The following is a 25,109-nucleotide window of genomic DNA, read 5'->3' on the forward strand; positions in this document are numbered from 1 at the left end:
TTGTCCCAATGAAGAGAAAAAACTGTTCAAGAAATTCTGCTGAATGTTAGGAATTGTCATCATTCCCTGGAAGCAAGGTTTTTTAACTTCCCTTTCAGCAAATTTGAACAAGAAATAAAAACATTTTGAAGCAATAATTACACTACTAAGGAGACAGATTGGCACAAAATGAAAAATATCAATGACATCCCAGACATAATAAGTTGATAATTTAATGTCAGAGAACTTACAAAGGTGCGATTTTGCACCCTAACTCATAAAAATAGGGGCATCGACTTCTCAGGTTGACACAAGCAGGATCAGCTTTTATTTCCTTCTTAATCCTGCTCCACAGAACAAAAACATTAGGAAATGATTTTTTAAAGGTAATACAATTAAATGGATAGCATATGGGTAGAAATTAGATCAAAAGAAAGCATTTGCTTTAAAATAAATTACTAGCATTTTAATCATATTGCCTCTCTGGCATATTTGAAGGCATTCATCTTAGATCACATAAATGAGCTGCATATTTTTACGAACTAGATCAAGAATCATGTTCCTGTAAACTAAGGTTACAGGCAATATATAAAGACCATCCAAATTTAGCTTCAGATTCTTCATAGGTTATTTTCCCCTAATACTATTTATATGCAATCTATAGTATATACTTTCAATGGAGTTGTCACTATATCAGCACCCATGCCCCCACGCTTCCGCTAATTATGGTTCATGATTTTCAAGGTATATGGCACAGGATTTCTGTCTCTTGATGGTGAATTCTGGACACACTCAGCAGCTATTTTCTTTGATTGGTCTCGGTGAAGCAATATTCTCAAAAATATTTTACTTATTTTTTAAGCTTCAATCATGATTTATGCCTTGCAGACCACAGTTTCTATCCTCAACAAGCTCTAGCGTCTAAATTACAGGCATTTCTGTGTTTGCTTGCCCTATGGCTTCAGAATTGAAAACATGACTGTGCCTAGGGCCACTCTTTAGGCATGAGGGCTCCATGCACCTTTGCTATCACATGGAAAGTAGTGCCTAAAACCTAAGTTACCAATTCTGATGCAGACTTGGAAACAGATGCAGGAAGCGTGATTTTTTTTATGGGAGGGATGCGGGTGCGTATGGATACATTTGTATATATATATTATCCATATAATATAATATTGCTAAATATTATTATATATATAATATTGCCAGACATTATATATATAATTGTCTATCTACTGGCTCTCACAAAATGTCCGACATTGCTCTCACAAGGCAATATAATTGCCTATCTGCTGGGAGTTTATTGAGTGCTAACTGCTGTTACAAATTGTCTATCACCTGGCCATACCAATCTGGGCAATGTTGGGAGTTTTGTGAGAGCCATCCAAGGTTTTGTGAGAGCCATTCGAAGGCTTCCTTGCTATATTCATAACTGCTAGAGGGTTGTACTGCCACAGAAGAAGCTGTCTATGTTAGGGACTGCTACAGAAGTTCCATATAAGTTTGAAGTACTCCACTAAGGGTGTCATACAAGCTGATCAAGGCCCATACCAGGCCTAAAGCTGAGTTCTGGGCAGCAACTGTGTCTGTCACAGAGTTCCAGGCAGTGATTTGGTTGGTAAAGTTCTAGACAGCAATAACTCTCTCTCTCTCTCTCTCTCTCTCTCTCTCTCTCTCTCTATATATATATATATATATATATATATTACAGAAGTTAGCACATAACAAACGCATCCTGGTGGCATCCAACGTGCTTCCAAACGCATCCTGCATCCATCCGCATGCACATCCGCCTCCAGGCTCCAGGTTGCCACATCGGTAACTTAGCCTAAAACCATATACTAAAAAAGAAACCAAGTCATAAATTGCAAATATACCATTTCAAACCTAAATGAATATGACACATGGCAAGTACCATTTCCGAAAGGTAATTAAAGCAAGTGATTTAATGGCATTGACATACTAAGCTCATCAAAGTTGTCACAGTTGTTCCAGTAACTACAGATACAGGGATGGTATCAAATGGTGCAGTAAATTCATTATCAATTTCAGAAAGTTGTTGGATGCAGTGACAATAAAATCATTATGAAGTTTTTCTAAATTGCAAGATTGCACAATTCAAGTGTTTCATCTCCTTTTGTTGAACCTTTGCTTAGCATAAACCAATTTCAAATTAATGTTTTGAATGTTATCATAGATACAGTTATTGTATTGATCGACTTAAAAGTGTTAACCAGAGATGCATTTCCAAATAATTTGATCCGTCCCAGAAATAGGGACGTCCCGAAGACTTACAAACTTTCGGAAACCTGTCCCCTAGCTGTCTCATAAATTAATGTTTGAATTTTGATAATTTATTTGACTTCAACTCTCATAAAAACTTTCAATTTAAATTGGCTAACACAAATGTTATATTTTAAGATTATAAAATGCATATAAACATGTATTACGCATGTTTTGATATGATATTTAAAACTTATCTATATTTATATAGCTGTCCCCACTGTCGTTCCCTGTTCCCAGGGGAAAAAAATACATCCTAGAAACCTGGGGTAACATAGCTTGACACTTACATTTTGTTTTAAGCAGCCATCTATGGGCAAGAGTTGGGTTGAATTGCTTTCAGTCAGAGCTATTACCACATAGCAGAAACTAATACTTTCAGTTAATTGTACCTCCTATAAAGTGTTCATCACTCCTACACAGTGCTCATCATTTATGTTACGTTGTTTCCTCTAAAGTAAATTATATTTCCCATTATTTGGTGTACATATGATGTTCAGACCGGATACTTTAGCAGCATAGACTATAGTGATCATTATGCAAGAAACATCTCTTTTGAATACTCCTGGAATATAGTGATTTGTGTTGTTTTGCATCAATTACTGGACTGGAAACAATGCAGGACATTTTAATTATGGCTTGGTGAATTTAAAAAGCAGCAATTTTAGTTAAACATTACAGATCCATAGTTTTAATAATTATTTCAACCCATTCTAAGGGAGTGGGAATGAACCCTAGGAAGACATTCCAATTAGACAATCAATGCCAATTCTCAAATCTACTTATCATGTCACCAATGCAAGCTACACTTTATCTCTTGCCAGACGCTTTTTGTTTGTTTTCCTGAAGCCATTTCATAGCAAGAGGTTGGCAGTAGTCCTCTAAACCCTAAGTTGCCAGCTCGGGTTCAAGTTTCAAATTCGTTCCAAAAAAATTGGGGGTAGGTTTCAATTCATCTCGAGTTTGATCGTACGAATGTATGTGTGTGTGTCTCCATTACACACACACACACACACATATACACACACACACATATACACACACACACACATATATACACACACATACACACACACACACACATACATACATACATATATACCAAAATACAACACCATATATTAACATTTTAGTCAAGTTGACAAATGACGTAAAACAAATGCAAAGTGACATCAAACAACCTTTTTGGCCTTTTTAGGAGTCACTTTTAGGATTGGAGGGTCAAATAGACCAAATTGGGCAAAAAAACACTTTCTAAAGTCAAATAAATATTGTTTTGAACCCAAACTCAGACTGGGTTATCATTGGGCACCAAATTCACACCAAATATTTCCCGAAGTCTGTCCAGCTTTATCTGAAAGACTTGGGCCGAATATGGGGCTCTGCAGCCAAATTTGACAAGGACCAAACTCTGCACCAAATCAAACCTGACTTGGAGGGTCGCAGTAATGAATCTGGTAACATAGTCTAAACCAGATCAATATATAAATTATTAACAAACCTAGCTAATTATGGCATCAATCTCTCCTCATTCTCTTTGTACTTGAAAATATTAAGGAAATAATATTAGAGCTGTAACTATTAATTTCTTCTTTTTTCAGTTTATTGGATGCCAATTTCAAATTACTCAAAGTAAGTTTTGCAATTTTTAATATATGAACTATTGGATTGACTCCTAACCCAAAAAACATTCATAGTTTGTTTTCATGAAGGTTTAAAGGTTGGAAGTAATCCTATAATTTAGAATAATATATAAAGTATCAACAATGCTGAACAGATTATGTCTCCAACCTGTCCTCATTCTCTTTGCTTCTGCTTTCAGGAGTTGAAGATTCTGTTTTCATTGAGGAAATTTATAAAAAGAAACAAGTAGATAAGATCAGAGACAATCTTATCACCTATAATTACAAAGAACATTATTCAGTAATAAATTGAAATATCCCAAATGGATATTTTCTCTGCTGCTGCTATAATGTTTAATTATATAAATTATATTTTCCTGTAGATTTTTCTTTGATCTTATAGAGCTAGACAGAAGTTGCAGAAGAATGGTGTTTCTTTTTGTATTTTTCAAAATATAGGTATTACAATGAATAAATAACAATGTCAATAACTGAAAAAATAGAAGTGATCAAACTCATATGCAGCAAAACATACTAATCTGGAAATGATTCTAAAACCATAACATCAGAGTCTGATTTATTTCATAATAGTACCAATATAGATGTGCTTCAAAAAAAGTTGACGCCAACTGAAAATGGAATCCAGCTACAACCAAACAAATTCAAATAATAAAGCCCAAGCTGCTGCAATAAAACAACTTCAGTCTGCTGCAAATAAACACTCCAAAATTCCTCACGTAAGTTGCTATAAAGAAACACTAGGGTGAACCAAAGTGGCCGCCTTCCCTAAAAATCCACTACCTACAAAGTATGACTACAATGCTAGAAATCAATCCCCTACCTTGATCAAACTGTATGCATAAGAAATTCAAATCTGATCTTGTTGAGGGCTACGTCCCAACAAATCTGCTCTCAGCAGTAGGGTTTGCATCCTAAGTGAGGAATGCTCTTCCAGAACAATGGCATCCAAAATAGGTCGACAAAATGATAAAAGATACTCACCTTTAGGTTACCATCTCCTTATATCCCCTCTCCAAGACAAATCGAACCCTAAAAGAACCCTAAAGTGGATTTCATTTGAACTTTATAATATAACATTATTTCTCCAATAAAGGCATCCAAATAGAGAGAAATCGTTACTTTATTAATGACAAATAGCTCCAAGTATCAAATAAGTCTCAACAAGTGATAATTAAATAATAGAGACTGAGCTCTTTCCAACAAGCTATCACACATAGGCAAATCAATCCAAATGGAGCTAGAAAACTCCTTATTACTCCAAAATGGCTAAACACTTAGCCTTATTTAAATTATTAAAATGCTAACTTAGGAGAATATTTAAATATATTAAAATATTTCCCAAGTAGCCAAGGAAAAACCCAAACACCTCCAAAACATGAAACTAAGTTTGTCACCTACCTATGATGCTGGACAACCTGAGCCAATTGGCAATCTCACCCTCAAATCTAGGGATACTCCAAAAAAATAGAGAACACATCCAAATCTCCTGAAATTGAGATCAAGAGTGATCTCATGGAACCTCAACTCTGGAAAACATTACAACCTCCTAAAAGTAGGAATCTCCTCCTAAAATCAAGGAACTACTCTCAATCGAACTACTACTACCTAAAATACCAAATCCGGACACTAACAACCCTAACTAAGTCCCTGATCACCATTGCCGACCTACGAGACTCCATAATAAGCTAACTCTCGTGTCATTGTTAGACAAAGCTAAAGAGGGGACATGACATAAATAAATAATAAAACATTATTTTAATACGGTCCCATAAATGCTCAATCTATTAACAAGACCAATAGAGCCCCTAAATTTTACAAACTTATTTGGACTGAGGGGTTTGGTGAGGATAGATGTTGTTTGATCCGTTTTTGGAACATAAAACAATCGAATGGATTCGTCTTCAACAAGCTGCAAAATGAAGTGACAATGAGTGTCCACACGCTTGGTTCTTTCATGGAAGACTGGATTCTTGGTAAGTTTGAGAACTCCATGATTATCGCAAAACAAAAGGTAACGTGCTTGAGATATTTGCATATTTACAAGCATCTATTGTAGCAAACTACCCTAATAGCTCCAGGGTACTCTACTTCTATTGAAGAGACACCCACAACTTGTTGCTTCTTACTAGTCCATGTGACTACACCAGATCCCAAACTGAACACATACCCAAATGTTGATTTTTTGTCATAAATTGAACCTACCCAATCTGAATCTGTGTAACCAAGAAGTCTAGGATCTTGACTCCGAGTGTACAAGAGTCCAAAATCAGAAGTGCCCTTCACATAATGCAGCACACGCTTTGCTACTACCTAATGATCAGCCTTGGTAACTATCATGAAGCGTGAAATACAACTCATTGCAAAATTGAGGTCAAGTCTACTGGCAATAAGATAAATGAGATTACCCACTAGTTGCCTAAACAAAGATTCATCTACTACAGGTGAATTGGATAGAGTTGACAACTTAAGCCCTTTTTCCATGGGTGTGGAGGCAAGTTTGTAATCGTGCATGCAGAACTTATCCAAAAGACTTCGAGCATACTTGGACTGGGAGGTGAAGATATTGTTCTCTGTCTGCCAAACCTCAACTCCTAAACAATAATGGAGAGGTCCTAAATCTATCATGTCAAATGAGCTGCACAAACTCTATTCAGCTCAACAATCAACAATTCTGAGTTGTCAATAATGATCAAGTTATCAACATAGACAACAACCAGTTGAATCTCGTTACCAACCTGTTTGACATACAAATTAGATCGAATGGACATCTCTAATAGCCATGATCCATGAGGTACTTATCAATCTTCATGTACCAAGCTCGAGGAGCTTGTTTTAGGCCATAAAGTGCTTTTACTAGTTTCCACACCTTGTGTTCTTGATCAGCAACATTAAACCATGGGGATTGAGTCATATAGATTTATTCCTTCAACTTGCCATTGGGAAAAGCACTCTTAACATCCATCTAATGAACTTTTCAACCAAATTGGCTTACTAAGGCAAGGACAAGCCGAATGGTACTCATCTTTCTTGTAGGAGCAAAAATCTCATCATCTTCCTGGATTCATAAGTAATGGCTTGGTTTTCTTGCATCAAGACACCCCCCAATCCTTCTCCCAATGCATCTGTTATGACCACAAAGTGACCCTCGGGGTCTAGCACTCTTAGTATACACACAATGGTTAGCTTCCCCCTCAAGTATTCAAATGTTGTTTAGCATGTTTTCGAACCAGATAAACATTTTTCACTTCCTTTGTAGTGTAGTGATGGGATGTAGTATCCTAGACAAGTCTCTAACAATTTTTTTGTAAAAACCTGCAAAACTCATGAAGCTTCTAACCTCTAACATGTTTCTAGGGATTGGCCACTCTTTGATTTCCTTGATCTTGGCAAAGTTTACTGCTATTCCCTTAGCTGAAATAATATGCCCTAAATATTGGATTTCATTTTGATAAAAATAACACTTAGATAACTTCCCATACAACATATGTGTTGTGAGGTTTTCACACCATCGCCCCAAAATTTTGGGGACCCCCTTTTTTTTTATTGCCTTAGCAATTTTTCAGTCTAGAGGTTTCAAATTTGAAGATTTCACGCCTTGGACACCTTCAAGGTTAGTGGGAGAGACTTAGCTTATTTTCACCCGACTTCACTTGATTTTCCAAATCCACCAATTTCATCTTTGGGCTGAACGATTTTAAAGAGCAATATTTGGCAGGATAAAATTGTGAATTTTGTACTTAGACATTTTCTTTTGAAAATTTGGATATAATTGTATAAATTTAGATAATTTTCAAAAAAAATTAAAATTTTGTTAAATTTGGTCTTTTGGAAAATTTTTATTCTTTTGGTGAAGAAAATTTAATTTTTGTGATGGTGAAATAAAATTGCAAAAATCAATTTTTGGCTCTAGAAGAAACTTTATTTTATTTTTGTCAAAAAAAATTAATTGGCATAGCAAAATCGATTTGGGTGAAAATTGCAAAAAATTGGCTTTAATAGATTAAAATTGCCTTGAAAACTTTTTGCCTTTAATGAAATTGGTAATTTAATATTGAAAAATGACTTTTGGTTACCCAAAATCCAATTTTAATGACGTATTAATTACTAAATCTTCATTAAATGGAAATATTTAACATCTCCAAGGCACCATTTAATTTCCTTTTGCAATTTAGAACTAATTGGCAATTTTAAAAGGCAATTTTCATTTTAGCAAAATTAATATTTAGCTAAGTATTTAATTGTGGGCCATAATTTTTGCATTAATTATTGTTTTTTCTTGCTCCCAAGGTCCAAGTCGGCTAGCTTGGGGGGAACTAAGAAAGTTGGGTATAAGAGGAGGCCTCTCTCCCATTTCTTCCTCACTTCTCCTTCTCAAAGCGTTGGTGATTTTGCAAGAGCAAATCTGCACTCTTATTGCTTGGCGAATTTGTGGAGGGCCAAATTTGTGGGAGATAAAATTCTGATTTTTGGCAAGAGGCTGCAATTTTTGCCCTAAGTTGGGTAATTTTATTTGGAGGTCAATTGCATGATAAATTTCTGATTTGCAAGGGATTTGAAGTTCTTAAGATCAAGTCCTAATTCTGAAAAGTCGCTGTGAGATTATTAGTTAAGGCAAATTTTCATCATCTAGAGTTGCAAGGGGTGTAGGATTTGATCAAAAGCGCACAACAAATCCATGAAGCCCAAGAAAACCTGCATGCAAAAAACCTGTCACGGAGAAGAAAAAACAAGAAGAGGCAAGAGTTTGATCTGGAAAACTCAAACGAAGAAAATATTATTCAACGGATCTTCATAATGAAAAAATACAAAGAGATCAAACCTTATAAAGGAGATCGAAACTCGAAAAAGATAACCTAAAGCCTAAAAAAGCTAAGTTGCACAATATAATTAATAAAATATTAATTATATGCACCTACAAGATAGCTTAAGAAAACTAGAGTAATAGGCAACTTAATTAATTAAATCAAAGTACTTTAATTAATAAGTGCAAAAAAAATTACTCTAACACCCCCCCTTAAGTGAAGCTCAGGAGGTAAGCTAACCTAGCACAGCTATGAAAGCAGAAAATTGGGTCCCGGCAACAAGGCCTGATCAAGGACCCAATCACAATAAAATCTCTATAAAGAGGAGAAATAGAGAAAACCACATGGGAAAAACCCTACTCCAAAAAGAGATAGCAAAGAATGTTCCATAAAAAGGAACAAAGAGATCAGAAGAGAATCACTGAAACATGAAAAGCCGCAAAACTCTGTCGAAAATGTTGATCTGTAGAACCTGCATGGAAATAAAAGGCATGAACTGAGCGTGTCTATATGGTAGATGATCCATCTCACTGAAATGCATAGGTAACCAACCACTACAATCGCCTAGTATGTAGGATCAGGTACTAAATACATAGCTCACACCAACGAACCATCGAACCAAGGAAGAATAGAACAACAATATAACCCCCCCTTAATGCAAACGAGGTGAGGTGACAAGCAACTGAAAAGATGGGCCAAAAATCTCCTATAACACAAGAACCAAACACATTGAGAGTGAGGTATAGACACCAATAAAGGCACGTATCATCGACACTGCATGAGGCAAAAGAGAAAGAGGGCTTATAAGTGGCAAACAACTATCCCCCCATGGCACTTTATAAAATAGTGCGAGTACAACAAATCACAATGATGAAAAGGATCCCAAAACGCAAGAGTGGCACTTTATCTCAATGTGTTGCATAAAGATGCTTACAATGAATATCAACAATGATCTGAAAAAACATAAGGCTGAAACAACAAAAGGTAGAGCCCAAAACGAAGTATCTGAAGCAACAAAATCGATCCCCGGACCTGAAACAAACAGGATATCCACCAAAATGCTAAAACGCAAAAGACTGAATAGGATGTGCCTGGAACAAAATTTGGAACAACAACTAGCATCACTGGAAAGAGCACAAAAAGAGCTTTCCAGCAACATAAAGAAGTCCACAATCGGAGATCGGATGCTCAAGATACGCCTCCCGGAGTGCACAACAGAACATCCGGCTTTGACTGCCAAAACAAGCAACCAAACTGCATCAAAACCCAAAAACACCTGTACCATCATCTCCGTCTCAGAACCAGCTTTCCGACACATTTTTCGAATCGAAAAAATATGTCCGTATGCTCAAGTTACGGAAGAAAAACCGATAGGGCCTCTGAAAATGCATGAAAAACATTTTTTTTAATAAAAAAATAATTTTTAAAAAAAAAACTTTAAAAAAAAATGCGCCACCCAAGGAGCAGAGGCGAAGCGGAAGAGGGCGGCCGAGCCACTGGTGGCGATGGTGGGCGGGAGGTGCTGCTGCGACGGAGCCGCTAAGCAGTAACCGCAATGGTTAACTAATCGTCGGTGGATTAAAAAGCCGTAGACCTTTTTTTTTGCAATTTTTTAAATTTTTTTCGCCTCGAACTGCATGCCAAGGGCCTTACGATCCAGCGAGCAAAAGAATTTTGCCTCCCATATCAACGTTATCCAAATCGAACAAATTTTATATCAAAATAAGGGTTTTGGCGCCTTCTGAATCCATCTGTGTTGTTCGTTTGGCCTCAAACTGCTCTAAAAATTGGTGACCCCCTTGTTTTCTCAAAAAAACTTGAAAAAATGTCAAATCTGATCCGCCAAACCCTTTTTCTCTCTTTTCTTTGAAACACCGAACAAGCTACAGCAAATCTGGCTCTGATACCATGAAGCATTTGAGCAAAACTGCACAACAAATCCACAAAACCTAAGAAAACCTGCATGCAAAAAACTTGTCACAAAGAAGAAAAAGACAAAAAGAGGTAAGGGTTTGATCTGAGAAACTCAGACGAAAAAAATACTATTCAACAGATCTTCATAATGAAAAAATACAAAGAGATCAATCCTTATAAAAGAGATAGAAACCCGAAAAGGGTAACCTAAAGCCTAAAAAAGCTAGGTTGCACAATATAATTAATAAAATATTAATTATATGCACCTACAAGATAGCTTAAGCAAACTAGAGTAATAGGCAACTTAATTAATTAAATCAAAGTGATTTAATTAATAAGTGCAAACAAATAATTACTCTAACAAGGGGTCCTTAAGCTGACATCCTTCTTTCGTTCTAGTCTTAAGATTGCTTCCCTTGGTTCTACTTGTCTTCTGGTCCACCACTCGACCATCTCGAAATGGGGCGATGAGCATGGAGGATGTTAGTGCAAATAAGAATCCCAGGCGGACAAGACTAAGAAAGACAAAGAGGATATGATGCCCAAAACACCCTTATTCTCGAAAATGAAGAGAATAACCGACACCAATATTGGTACAGTGGACATGATACGGATGAAGGAAGGACAATCCCCCTTGGCAAAGAGGATATCAATGAGACAAGTTTTGGATCGAGGTTGGATGAGTTGGGAAAGGTTGCTATCAAGAAAAAGCAGTTGGGCACCCTTTCCTCTCTCAGTGCTTTTATTGGATTTGCGAAGGAATATGAGAAGGATCACGAAAGGATACTACAAACAACGAGCAACGTGGCGAAGTCAACGGAACTCAAGGCGAAGCACACACCTTGTCCTCCTATGGAAGAAGTTAACGAAAGGTTAGCTAAGTTCATTGTCTTAGCTAAGAAAATGAAAGAAAAGGGAAGATTTATATTAGAAGATCATTTGATGTAAGCCCAAGTGGCAATTTCCCGTTATTCTAGAATAGGACAAGTGTCTATTTCTGATTGGCCACCATTTTGGTGCCTTCTCATTGGTTGCCACTCTTTGCACTTTTTTCATTAGTCCATTGATGAGGTGACAGCTTCTCATTGGCCAATGGGGTGGCAACCCTAATTAGAGTTTTGAGGATCCAATCTGGATCGTTGATCTTGTTTTGATCTCCACTGTCTATTGTATTTTTGGCCCCTATAAAAGGCGATTTGCTCTCATTTGTAAAGTGTTGGAGAAATTGTTGCTAAGATAATACCAAAATTGCTCTCTTCTTCATTGATGCGATTTAAAAGTTGATTAAGAACATTGGGTATTATTACATGTTTTCTATTTCCACATAGTTAGATTTCTTTTCAAGTTTTTTAAGTTGTTTAAGTGAGGTTGAAGTAGATGGATAGTTGTATGGTAGCGTTGGTAAATGTTTGATAGGGATCAATACTAGACCACTAGCATCCTAGCGGCTGGTTGGGAAGCTTTGTGTGGTAAGCTAGTTTATTATTCCTTTGAATCATTGCATCTGTGAAAGTGAGGCCACTGGTCAGCTCTCATTAGGTTCGATCCCCATCCATTTGCTAACCTTCCATTCATAGGAGTAGGAGTAAAATAGTGAGCAGTTGGGTAGTCGAAGTTTAGAGAGAAGGAAGTTAGAGGAGTAAATCAAGTATCAGAACACACCCATTCACCCTCCACCACCATCGCTTTCCCATCAACACCACCATTGGCAGACACATCCTCCATCATCACTACCATCAACATTATCTGCCACCCGCATATTTCACAAACCCATCACCATCACCATCATTCCACCAAAGCCCAAGTCATCCTTGAATGAATAGTGTAAGGCCGCCTACGTGATTACCAACAAATCACATTGATAAAACTGAGCGAGTATCCACAAGAGTAAGGAACATTGGAGTTATTCTCATATCCCATGAGCAATAACTTTTCAAAAGAGGAATTGTATGTTTGATACTACATATCAGATATCCAATTACTAATATGTTATGTAAGTGATACAAAACTTGCATCAACAATATGCTAGCATAGTCTTTACAAAACTATCTCAAGATGTTTTTGATGCTCCTCATTCTAGAAATAGATGAGAATATCATTGATAAAAACTAACACAATTTTGTCTAAGCAATCCTAGAATATACTATTCATGAGATTCATGAAAGCTGCAAGGTGTGGTGAGGTTTTCACACCATTGCGCCAAATTTTTTTGAGGACCCCCTTTTTCGGGCAAGCCTTCACAATTTTCACAATGTTGAAAATTTTTCGGTTGCCTTAACAAGATTTGGAATGGTCCAACAGTTTTTGAACTGATAATTTTTACACCTTGGACGTCTTGAAATCTAGGAGGAATTCGGTTTATTTTCACCTGTGCTAAACCTGATTTTCCAGAATGTGTAATTTTATCCTTAGGCCAAACGGAATTTAACAACATTTTCTCGATAGTTAAGACGATATCTGGTAGGATAAAATTGCAAAATTTGGACTTAGACGGATTTTTTTTGAAAATCTGATATAATTGTATAAGCTTGAGCATTTTCAAAATGAATTTGTTAGATTTAGTTGTTTTGAAAAATCTTGAAATTTTTTGGTGAAAAGAAATTTTTGATAGTGAAATTGAATTTTTTGAAGTTTGAATCTCAATTACTAGGAAAAGGATTTATTTTTGTTGAAAATTTGGAATTGCATTGCAAAATCGAATTTGGACTAAATTGCAAAATCACATTAATTTGGTTGAAATTTTGCCTAGAGAATTTTAGAAATGTTAAAGGAAATTGATAATTTGGAAATGAAAATCGATTTTGGCTTGCTAGATTTGATTTTAATAATATTTTAATTACCAAAGCATTGTTAAATAAAAATTTTGACATCTCCTAGGGTTGCCTTGTTTCTATTTTGCAAATTCGGATCAAACCAGCAATCAAATGGGCTACTTTCACTATTGGGCTAAGTAATTTTAATGTTGCATTTAAATCTAGGACATTAATTGAGGGATTAACTTAATTTTTCCTCCAAACAAGTCAGCCCACTTGGAGAGGCAAAAGGTTTGGTATAAGAGGGGTTTTTCCCCTCTTATTTCCTCATTCATTCTTTCCACCTCCTCTTGCAAGATTGAGAGATTTTCTTCTAAAGAAGCGAATTTCTAGCTAAGGCGATTTTTGGGGCTTGATTTTGCCTTCTTTGGCAGTGATTTTTTCTTCCTTGGTTGAGCAATTTCTACCATAGGTCGAATTTGTGGTGAAGAGGTCCAATTTTTTACAAGATTGGGCGATTTTTGGAGGTTTGATTTTCCTCCTAGGACAGCGATTTTTTCCTCCATTTATCGCAATTTTATTTGATGGAGAGGCAAGCCAATTTAAGGTCTGAATTTTGGCAATTTTGGGCGAATTTGGAGAACCAAAATTCTGATTTAGGGCAGATTTTTTCTTTGCCCTAGGGCGGCAATTTTCTTCAAATTAGGCAATTTTGGCATGGAGGTCAAGATTCAGTGATGAGGGCAGATTTTGCAAGCAATTCATTTTCTAGGGCATCATTATTTGGAAGGAGGATTGAATTTTTCACAATCAGATCTGAACTTGAAGAGGGCCCGATTATTGGTAAAGGTAGATTTAAGGTAAAATTCCCATTCATTTTTTTAGAGGTGAAGATCGGTTTTAAAGGCAGATTCTATTCCTTGTTCTTGCTTGGTTCGTTTCTCTTATTTTCTTCTTGCACTCATCATCCACCACTTCATCATTTCCATTGCTAGGTTGAAGTTGGGAGATATAAGTGTAGCTTTCATGATAGGATATAAGTGTAGATTTCATGATAGGATATTTGAAGAGGCAGAAATAAAGTAGAACACCCTAGGATTGAAGTTTGGAGATTGATAAGTGTAGTCCGTCCTAAGGTAACGAAGAGGCGGAAATAAGTGGTAGTCCCACCCCTGGGATTGAAGTTTGGAGATTGATAAGTGTAAAGATAGGACTCGAAGAGGCAAAAATAAGCTAGATTCCATCGATAGAAAGAAAGTTGGAGATTGATAAGTGTAGTCCATATCATTTAGAACGAAAGAGCAGAAATAAGTGTTTAGGATGGTAGACATTAGTGCAAGCAAGAACCCAAAGGGAACAAATACCAAAAAAGACAAGGAAGACATGATAGCTAAGACCACCTTCTTCTCGAAAGTGAGGCGAATAAGTGACACCAATATTGGCATGATGAACATGGTACAGTTGAAGGATAGATTGAAAAAAGGACAATTCCCCTTGGCGAAAAAGATCTACAAGAGCAAAATTGTACATGCACCGACTTTCCCTCCTATCTTGCCTCGTTCGGAATTGGTGATGGAGCGTACATCCCAATTTAATATTGCAACCAAGTCCATCATTTTTGATGAAGGGAAGAGAGTGTAGGCTAACATTAGCAGACAAGTGGTCGAAGAAGTATTTAATATTCCCCAACATAGAGGCCTGACAATGGTAACGATGGATCAAACAACCAAGTTCTTTCAAGGTAACCTGAAGGCCTACTTCATTTATCTAATACAGAATTGGTTACACGAAGGCAAGAAGGGAGTTACCAAGTCATCAAAGCTCACCAGGTCAGATTTTAAATCAAAATATGGCAACCTTATTGTGCTTCTCAACCAAATCATGGGCTTGGCTCAAGGTATGCAATTTGAGAACTGGATGTACTACTTTATTGATGAGATTGAAAATGGAAAGAGAAAATTTTATTGGGCTAGAATCATAAGTGAAAATTTAGAGTTGCAACTTAGGATAGTACAAAATCAAAAGAAATTCTATATGGGATCCTATCTTTTCTATCTGATTGCGAGACTATATGAAAATCCTAGACTTAAGGCCTTAGGAGTGATTGGCAATGGGTCGGGGCAATGTTTGGTGCATTAGTGCTATCCATAGCTTCATTTGCACAACACCAAAGATTATAAAATGTTTTATGACGCCTTTGCCATGGAGACGGTAAGGATATTACAAGGGGCACCTGCTAAGAGGCTTTGATCGGAAGCGGAAGCAAAAGTTAAGAAGTATGGGAGTTGGTTCATCCAATTTCTACAATTCATATATATAAAAGTGGCAGGAAGAACAGTTTGTCCCAAGAAAACTTCCAAGGTACCCACCCGACAAGATAGCTTTGATGGAGCTGGCTAGGTAACTTGAGCATTATGACAAGATGATGAAACTTAAAGGTGAGACAGGGATTACCTTCTCATTTGGAATAGGCAATGATACTTGCCCTAATCCTGTCGCCTTTACAGCTCGGAGGAGTTAGAGTGGTCTCATCTAGGATAGTATAGAGCAAGACAAGGATTCAATCCTAATGGTCTTATCAAGGCATCTCACGAAAACACATTCAAACATATTCCTACTATAGAAGATGTTTGGGCCAATACATAGGATGACTTTCATGTGAGGAAGCTAGCTTTCTCAAGATTGTTAGTAAGCATGATGAGGGCAATCAGATAGAGAGGCCTTGATATTCCCGATCAACTAGAAGATGATGAAAACGTGCTAAGAGAAGATTATAATATAGTGGATGGAATGGAATAGGGTCCAATGGATTGGGATGATCATCAAGATCCTTCCTTAGAGGCAGTTACAAGGACAGTTGATCTACACACTGAGTCATGGTACAATGAGAAGTTAAGGCAATTATAAAGTCGGAAGGTACGCCTTACTTATGAGAAGATGAAACCGAAGGAAGAAGGTCCAACAGAGTCAATCAGACAAAAAGGTGGGGGCAATAGCCAGCAACAAAGAGCAATTATGAAAAAGAAGAGAAATTTGGAAGTTGAGAAAAGTAAAGAACATCAGGAGCCTCCAACAAAGAGACAAAATGCAACACTGTCAAGGGAGAGCATAATTGAGGCTAGGAGCCAAGAGGTAAATACATGTGGACGAGGGGTCGCGATAGAGGTGAGCATTAATTTGGAAACAAGCGATTACAGCAACAATACCAAGTACTCTCCTCTCTCTGAGAACCAACATGGAGATGATGTGACAGTGACTAGTGAAGAATAGGATAGGCCAATTGATATTGAGGAAATAAGCCAAGCCTTGAGGCCATTGGTGATGCTTTGCTAGTCAAACCGAATCCAAATTTGGAGAGATGCACTGCACCACTATGATTAAGGCAAATGCTTATCCAAGAGGCAAAGTGGTGATTGTCCGAATAGTAGAAGATATTCAAGGGTTAGTGGAAAAGGAAGATAGTGAGAAACAAAAACAAATTGCAAAAACAATGGCAAAGGTAATCTAGAGCGATGATGAGGATCACCGAAAAGTTAAGATTGATATACCAAAGGTTAGCAAGGCAGTGGATGAGATTGTAGTCCAGGAGTATGAAATAGTAGAGCATAACTTGGGAAGAATCATGGATGACATGAAGTGTGAGGAAATCCAGGAATGCATGGTTGCAATTAGAGAAAGGTTGAGAAAGCAAATGAGAGGATTGTAAAGTAGGAGGCCGAAAACAAGTATTGGAGAGATTGCCAACCTATCCAACAGTTGCATCAGGCAGCCCTTCTACAAGACAGCAAGAGCAACATGGAAGAAATATCAGCTCAATTGTACGAAATCAAATATTGGATCAATGATATAATTCAAGATGGGCAAAATCTCTTGCCTTCCTTTATCTCAACATTCAGATCATTGGTGGCTATTAGAAAAAATATTGAACTTTGAAGGGGAGTGGAAGGATTTCCTTCCAGTCAAGGACTTAGCCATTCCCAAGCTATGGGCATTTATTGGGCTACCGGAGAGATATATGGAGAGAACCAAGTTGGTGGACGAAGGAGGAATGAGTACGGTGGAGTTTTGGTATGTTGCCATGACCATCAGATTGAGGATACTTGAAGAGATTCGGAATGAGATTACACAGCATAGCCCAAGCATTGATACTTCCATTTCAACCATGTTGAGCAACGTTGGGGTTGTACTTGATTATGAAGATATCAAAGAGGAGAACATCAATGAGATAGAGTTTGGAATGAGATTGGATGAGTTGGGGAAGGTTGCCATAAAAAAAGAAGCATTTGAGCACCCTTGCCTCCCTCAATGCCTTTATCAGATATGCAAAAGAGTATGAGAAGGATCATGAGAAGACACTGCAAGCAGCAAGCAACATGATGAATTCAACTCAACTCAAGATGAAGCATACGCTTTGCCCTCCCATGAAGGAAGTCAATGAAAGGCTAGCCAAGTTCATTGCCTTGGCTAAAAAGATGAAAGAAAAGGGTAAAATTATATTAGAAGATCATTTGATGTAAGCCCAAGTGGCAATTTCTCCTTTCTTTTTGGGTAGGATAGGTGTCTGATTCTAATTGGCTACCATTTTGGTGCCTTCTCATTGGTTGCCACTTTTCCTTTTTATTTGGTCCATTGATGAGGTGGCGTCTTCTCATTGGCCGATAGGGTGGCAACCCTAATTAAGGTTTCTGGGATTTGATCTGGATTGTTGATTTTGTCTCTTAATCTTTATCATTGGTTGTAATTTTGGCCCCTATATAAAGTCATTTGCTCTCATTTGTAAAGGGTTGAAGAAAATTGTTGCTTACGATAATACCATAATTGCTTCTCTATCATTGATGTGACTTGCATGGTGACTAAGAACACTTGGTGTTATTACATGGTTTCTACTTCCAATAGTTAAAGTTATAGGGTTGAAGAAAATTGTTGCTTAAGATAATACCAAAATTGCTTCTCTTATCATTGTTGTGACTTGCATGGTGATTAGGGACACTTGGTATTATTGCATGGTTTCTACTTCCTATAGTTAGAGTTAAATTTCATTTCAAGAAAGTTGTTAAGCAAGAGTAAGAGTAGATGGAAAGTTGTATGGTGTATTAGTAGATGTTTGATAGGGATCTATAAACTAGGCCACTAGCATCCTAGCGGCTGGTTAGGAAGCCTTGCGTGGTAATCTAGTCTTTTTTTCCCTTGAATCATTGCATCTATGGAGGTAGGACCGCTGGTAAGCCTTCATCAGATTTGATCCCCGTCTATTTGCTAATCTTTCCATTCATAGGAGTAGAGGTAAAACAACAAGTAGTTCAGTAGTTGGAGTTCATTCAAGAAGAAAGTTAGAAAAGGAGAAGCATCATTGGCAGACATACCCTTCATCATCACCATCAACATTATTTGGGACTCATATGCATTGCAAAGCTAGATCTCATCATCGTCACAACAAAAGTTCAACATCCAAGAAAGAACAACATAAGGCTACCTACGTGATTAACCAACAAATCACATTAATATAACTGAGTTATTATTCACAAGTGTAAAGAACCTTGGAGTTTTTCTCATGTTCTTCATGAGTATTTACTTTTCAAGAGAGGGTTGAGTGTTTGATATTTTATATCAAGTATTCAATTCTTATATGTTATGTAGTGGTACAAAACTGACATCAACACAGGGGCATTAATTAGTCCGAATGGAAGAACTGTAAACTTATAATGTCCATATTGGGTTCTAAAGACAGTCTTGTGAATATCTACTCCTTTAATCCGAAGCTAGTGTTAACCCAGTCTACGATCAATTTTGGAAAACATCGTTGCTCCTCTCATTTGATCAAACAAGTCATCAATCCTTAGAAGTAAATATTTGTTCTAGATGGTGACCTTGTTGAGCATTCTATAGTCTATGCATAGAATCATAGTTCCATTCTTTTCTTGTCAAATAGTATTTGGACTCCCCAAGGCGAAACACTTGACCGAATATGTTTCTTATCTAGTAATTCTTGTAACTACACTTGAAGTTACATTAGTTCGCTAGTGATCATCCTGTATGGCACTCTTGATATAGGCTCTGCTCCCAGGTACCAAATATATGGTCTGCCCGAGCATTTGACTAGTTTGCATACTCAACAATCCAAGGTTTTGCCATAAATCCAGTTCGTTTTGGAAATCTACTCAATTATTTTGGGGATATAAAACATTATGTGGCTCCAATATCAATTAATATAGAGATGGGTTTCTATAAATCTTACTTGGGGTTTCTATGGGGCCCAACTGTTACTTGGCCTAGCAGTTATCCAAGGTTGCATGGATCTGCTGCTAGAAAATGACCTACTAAGGAGGTAGGGAGGTAGTGATTATTGGTTGGAGGGTGCCTTTATTAGGAAATTGGTTGGTGTAGTGGTCTTCGCCACATGTGAAACAGCCCTTGGTTGGTCCCCTCCTTTCATTTCCCTTGTTGCCATTATTACTATTGGAATTTCCTTTTGAATCTTTACTATTACTTCCCTTGATATCAGGTTTGTTGGACTTGAGGCTTTTAAAGCTCTTTTTGTGAGCCCCTGATTCAAAATTGGTAACGCTCCAATCAGCCTTTCTTTTGTTGTCCTTGATGGAATCATCCTTCCTAACCATGTGTTCCTGACGAATTACCCTTTCAAGGGCTTCTTCTATGGTTCATGGAGCCATCACATCTACTGCTCCCCCAATTCTATTATTTAGCTAAATGACAAATTTCCTAACCATGAGGCTCCTATCATGCCGATAGGTAGTCAAGTGAATTTTTCCCAGTATCCATGCACTGCTAAGTTCCCTTGCTTGAGGTTTTGGAAGTCTAGCAACTTCTGATCATAAAAAGTTTGCGTAGCCATCGGTACTTGAAAATACTGACAAACCTATCCCAGGTGATATCAGTAGTCTTAATGTTTAGTTCAATTTTGGTGTTTCCCCACCAAGTAGTTGCTTCCCCAAAAAGGTGGTAGATTTCCCAAACCATAGTTGGAAAACTCGCCAAATGCAAAAACTCGCCAAGCCCCCCAAAAGTTTAATCGGGAAAAACTCGGCGATTTAAAAAAAAAACTCGGGAACCTAAAAAACCGCTGAAATTTAATTAAAAATACATTTATTTTGCAAAATTTAATGAGAAGATGCATCTAATAAGTTAATTAAAGACAATACAAAAGAAAGAAACAAAGTTTAGATATATATAAATGTATAATGCGTACAAAATTGCATTCTCATGCAAAATGCTCATGGTAGGAAGCAAAATAGTAAATTACTAAATAGTTTCAATCTGTCAAACTAGAAGTAAATACTAAAAGTCTAAATACATCAATACAATTTGACAATGTCAATCACATCTTCCTCTTTCCACTTGCACTAGCAGGAAAGCGAAGGGGTCTAGTCCTAGAAGAAGTGCCCCGCACTGGGATAGGGCGTGAGCTGCGTGACTGTGAACTCTGTGGCTGTGCCCCCTCGCTCGACGTCCCTACTGACTGGCTCGGCATCCTAGAAGAGGATGCATCTCCTCCTAATGGTAATGCCTGATCCTCGCCTGAATCATCATCATCCTCGTCCTCATCCTCAATGTCATCCATAGTGAACTGAAAATCAGCGTTAGCCTCCCCCTCCATGGCCTGCCTCTCCAAATCAGCGATCTCATTTGGTGTAAACAATGGACTTGGCTCCTGTGCTATTCAATCAGAATAAGGATCTATCTCATCTAGATCAAGCGGACCAAGTAGTTCTAAGAGCTGTGCCTTTTTTATGCGCAACTTAAGATTATAGTGCACATAAACAAGGTCATTAAGCCGTTTTTGAGTCAATCTGTTTCTTTTCTTTGTATGGATGGACTCAAATAAGCTCCAATTGCGCTCACAATGGGATGAGCTACAAGGTTGGGATAGGACTCTGAGAGCAAATTTCCTTAAATTGGGGGTATTGCCACCCCAACTTGCCCACCAAGCATCTGCAAAACAAAATTAAAAAAGTTATAAAGCAATAAAAAAAAAATCAGAAGCACAACTTATCAATTAGCAAAAATTTTAAAGTTTGACGCTTTACCTGGTGCTTGAGTAGATCTTGCTCTCTTTGCTAGCATAGAAGAGAACAAAGGACCCCTTGATTCCACATAGATTTGTTGTTCGGTCACAATAAGGTCTCTCTCCTCTTCACTTGATATCATTCTCTCAATGCATTTAGAGAGACCTTCCATGACCTCTCCATTAGGATCTGAGTAGGAATCATCAGCCCTAAAACAAATAGAAAATGATATCAAATCTTACTACACAACCTTAAAAAGTAAAGTAAAATAAAGACTTATTAAAATCCCAACTTCAAGGACAATCAATTATCATAGTACCTGAATTTGGGATTGAGGAAGTAGCCTGCTGCATGAATAGGTTGGTGGAGCATATTGTTCCACCTCCTATCAATTATTTCCCAAATGGGGTCAAATTTGAGACTATCCCCGTGATAGTAACTTCTAACAGCCTCTTTCGCCCTATCCATGACCTCATAAAGACCTCCCATTTGGGATTGTTGCCCATCACATGTGCGCAAGACTAGAACCAGGGGCAGAGACATCTACATTTGAAATTTGAAATTTGAAAAATACAAATTAGTTAATAACATAGTAAGTTATGAATTGATAATGAAACTTGAATACACTAAAAACATAATGAAGTTACCTCCACAATCTCCTTAGCCTTTGCAAAAAAGCTATCATCAAACACTATTCGTGCCACAGCCTCTCCTTCGGGCTTCTTTGCGTAAGGTGAAGCAACCCAATCAGCACACACAAACATTTGCTTCAAAGCCAATATGTGGTCAAGAATACTTTGCAATGTCAAGAAGACCGTTGCAAACCTTGTCATAGCAGGTCTCATCAAATCTTTGCCTTTAGTGGCTTTTCTCATCAAACTGAGAACCCATGGGTGATTATAGATATATTTCGTGACTCGCCTAGCATCTTCCACAATTGGACTCACCCAATCAAGTTTTCCTATGTCCTCCAAAAGAAGGTCAAGGACGTGTGCTGCACAAGGTGACCAAAAAAGTGTGGGATGCCTCTCTTGGAGGATTCTACCTAAAAGATTAGCAAAAAATCAATAATCAATAACAAACTTTCCATATTTAGTATTTACAAATTACATCAAATCTAAATTGAATAATACCATTCTCCAGATTCCATAGCATTGCATTCATAATTCATATTGATTCAAATATAAAAAATCAAATCTACCTGCTGCCACATATGCTACTGCATTATCTGTGATTATTTGCACCACATTCTCTATTCCCACCTCCATGACAACATTCTCCAACATTAAAGCCAATGTGGCTACATTTTTCACTTTGTTGGAGGCATCAACAGATTTCCAAAACACCACATCATCTTTGCAAGCAATCAAGAAGTTAATAATGGTTCTACTTCTTCCATCTGTCCACCCATCAGATAAAATGGTGCAGCCATACTTCTTCCACTCTTTCTTTTGGTCTTCTATCAACAATGTTGCCCTACCAACCGCTTTGTCAAGCAACCTACAAAATTTAGGTGTAATATTAAATAAAGTGTAAGTGTTAGTAAAAAATTAGGAAAAAAGTTATAACAATTAAGATTTAAAATATAACAATGAACTAAAGTGAATCACAATTATTTACAATTACTAAATAGTAAAATACTAACCTTCCACTCATATCCTTGCGATTAGGCGGCTTGTACCCTTTGCGTGATATTGTCATTGCATTCACCATATTGACCCAATAGGGACTATCAGCGGCATTCATTGAGATATTGTTGAAAAATCAAAAATCAGCTGCTGCAATATCAGTTTGCTCATGCACCTCCTTAAACCATGCAGTGCCCTCTAATGATGGTTGTGCTCCAGGTGTGTTCCTGGGCACAAAATAATCACCTATCCCTGATGGGGATCCGGATGGTGATGATGAAGAAGTAGGAGATGTATAAGAAGTGGAACCGATAAATGAGAAATTTTGTTTGCGGATCCGTGGGCCACGAAGAGATCCTGGTATGTTCTCAAGTGCTTCTTCTTCCTCTTGCATATCAAAAGGAGCTCCTTCTGATTCAGCTATGGCTGCCCTCATAGCTAATTTTGCCCTCTCCCTATTCAATTTTTTCTCTTCAGCAGCTGCAAGTAGGGCATGGATGAATCTTTTTTCTTCATCAGTTACCTTGAGACAAGCATTTGAGTCATGTTTCTTTATGCCTGCAAGGTGGTATTTGAGGCGGTTTATGCCTCCAGAAATAATTCTCTCACAGGGAATGCATATCACCTTCCCAATATCATTTGGATTTGGAGCTTCATAGGCATACCGCCATGCCTTATCTCTTGCATTTTTAGGCCGAGTGCCTATATATCCAGATGGGCATGGTGTTTGTGGCCACTCTTCTTGCGGGTTTGTCATTTTTTTAATGCTTGACCGCTGCCCTACACATAAATTTATAGAAAAATGAATAAACAAAGTTAAAACTTAGAAGCTAGGGTTTCAAATGATTCAAAGGTCAAACATAGAGTTAAACTTAAAATGATTTGAAATTATTTGAAATCATTTACAAACAACAACAAAAACAAAAGAACATTTGTTATAAAACTATAAAAAAATTTCAAACTATGATAAAATGAACATACCTGGAAAGAAATTTGTCTTCGAAAACCGGTTAGAATCCTCTAAAATCCACTCAAATCCGTCTTGAATCACTTGCAATCAGCTAAGAATGCCTCCAAACCTTCTTCTCTCCATGCCTCAAGGCTCTAGACAATGCAAATACAACAAACAATGAGCAAAAAAATAACTTTGTGCCCTTTTTAGCCGTCACAGTCCGCGGGCCAAGAAATCGCGAGTTTTTAGTTAAAACTCGTCGAGTTTTAGCCGAGTAATCGGCGATTAATCTACGAGTAAATACCTTCCAGCCGAGTTTTTGATTTGGCGAGTTAAGTGGCCAAAAACTCGCCGAGCTGAAAAACTCGGCGAGTGTTTGAAACTCGGCGAGTTTTCCATCTATGTCCCAAACTACCATAGAGGATTCAGAGAAACTTCTAATCTCAAAATATTGTTCCATTTCTATTAACCAAGCCTTGGCGACTTCACCAAATTCAAATCCTAAAAATCTAGAGAGTTTCTAAATTGTACCAATTAGTTTTTATCCATGAATGTATGTTCTTGATATGTTTAAGTTTTCAATTTGAATGAATTTATAGTCAAAGCCAATCAATTTAAGTGATGCATGTAATAGGTCTATCAAGAGTTCACTTAACTATTGTCTATTTTTCTTTCTTGATTTTCAAAACTCCAATAAATTGAAAAAAAGGATTTTAAATCATCTACTCTTATATAGGGGTATAAGCAATATGCCTCTGAGATAAGATGAGGTACTTTCATAGAGTGTTAATGAAATTATTATCGTGAATCATGAAACCTTTAATAACCACTTGAGGCCCAAGTTGGGCAGACATATTATGACTGTGATCAACAGATTAATCCAAGAATTATTGCAACCACACCCGTGACGACCAATAAGGTTGAGATGAAAAGTGTAGATTGATATCACATGATTGTGGAAAATACCTACAAGTTAAAATGTGGAAATTAGTACAAAACAAAACATTAAATGAAACATAACAAGCCTACTAGACCGAGTCAACTCATGGTGAGCAAAGGGTATAGTCTTGTTTGTCAAGTCGAGTGGTGGGTGATCAGTATAGAGTGCCCATGTAAATCCTTAGCCATGGT

At 37.2% G+C, this 25,109-nt stretch overlaps 3 protein-coding genes across 4 annotated transcripts in view; all 3 read right to left on the minus strand.

Moving 5' to 3' along the window:
* LOC149533677 (DNA replication complex GINS protein PSF3-like) overlaps positions 1 to 25,109 on the minus strand; it is a 49,863-nt gene that overhangs the window by 1,538 nt on the left and 23,216 nt on the right. For both annotated transcript variants that reach the window (XM_089806495.1, XM_089806496.1), the window contains exon 6: positions 231 to 323. In XM_089806495.1, coding sequence (XP_089662621.1) covers positions 231 to 323 — 93 coding nt within the window. The remainder of the gene's footprint in view (positions 1 to 230; positions 324 to 25,109) is intronic.
* LOC149533678 (uncharacterized) lies at positions 20,610 to 21,858 on the minus strand. The gene is made up of 3 exons (XM_089804994.1): positions 21,718 to 21,858; positions 21,420 to 21,607; positions 20,610 to 21,324 (listed from the first exon to the last, which is right to left on the minus strand). The coding sequence occupies exons 1-3, from the start codon at positions 21,768 to 21,770 to the stop codon at positions 21,053 to 21,055; spliced, it is 513 nt and encodes a 170-aa protein (XP_089661120.1). The 5' UTR covers positions 21,771 to 21,858; the 3' UTR covers positions 20,610 to 21,052.
* Positions 21,841 to 23,144, minus strand: LOC149533679 (uncharacterized). Its single transcript, XM_089803302.1, has 5 exons — positions 23,044 to 23,144; positions 22,600 to 22,898; positions 22,046 to 22,443; positions 21,901 to 21,941; positions 21,841 to 21,850 (listed from the first exon to the last, which is right to left on the minus strand). The coding sequence occupies exons 1-5, from the start codon at positions 23,142 to 23,144 to the stop codon at positions 21,841 to 21,843; spliced, it is 849 nt and encodes a 282-aa protein (XP_089659428.1).

This window comes from Cupressus sempervirens, chromosome 10, assembly GCF_028749045.1.
Source record: "Cupressus sempervirens isolate cs-2001-9-10 chromosome 10, ASM2874904v1, whole genome shotgun sequence".
Lineage (NCBI taxonomy): Eukaryota > Viridiplantae > Streptophyta > Pinopsida > Cupressales > Cupressaceae > Cupressus > Cupressus sempervirens.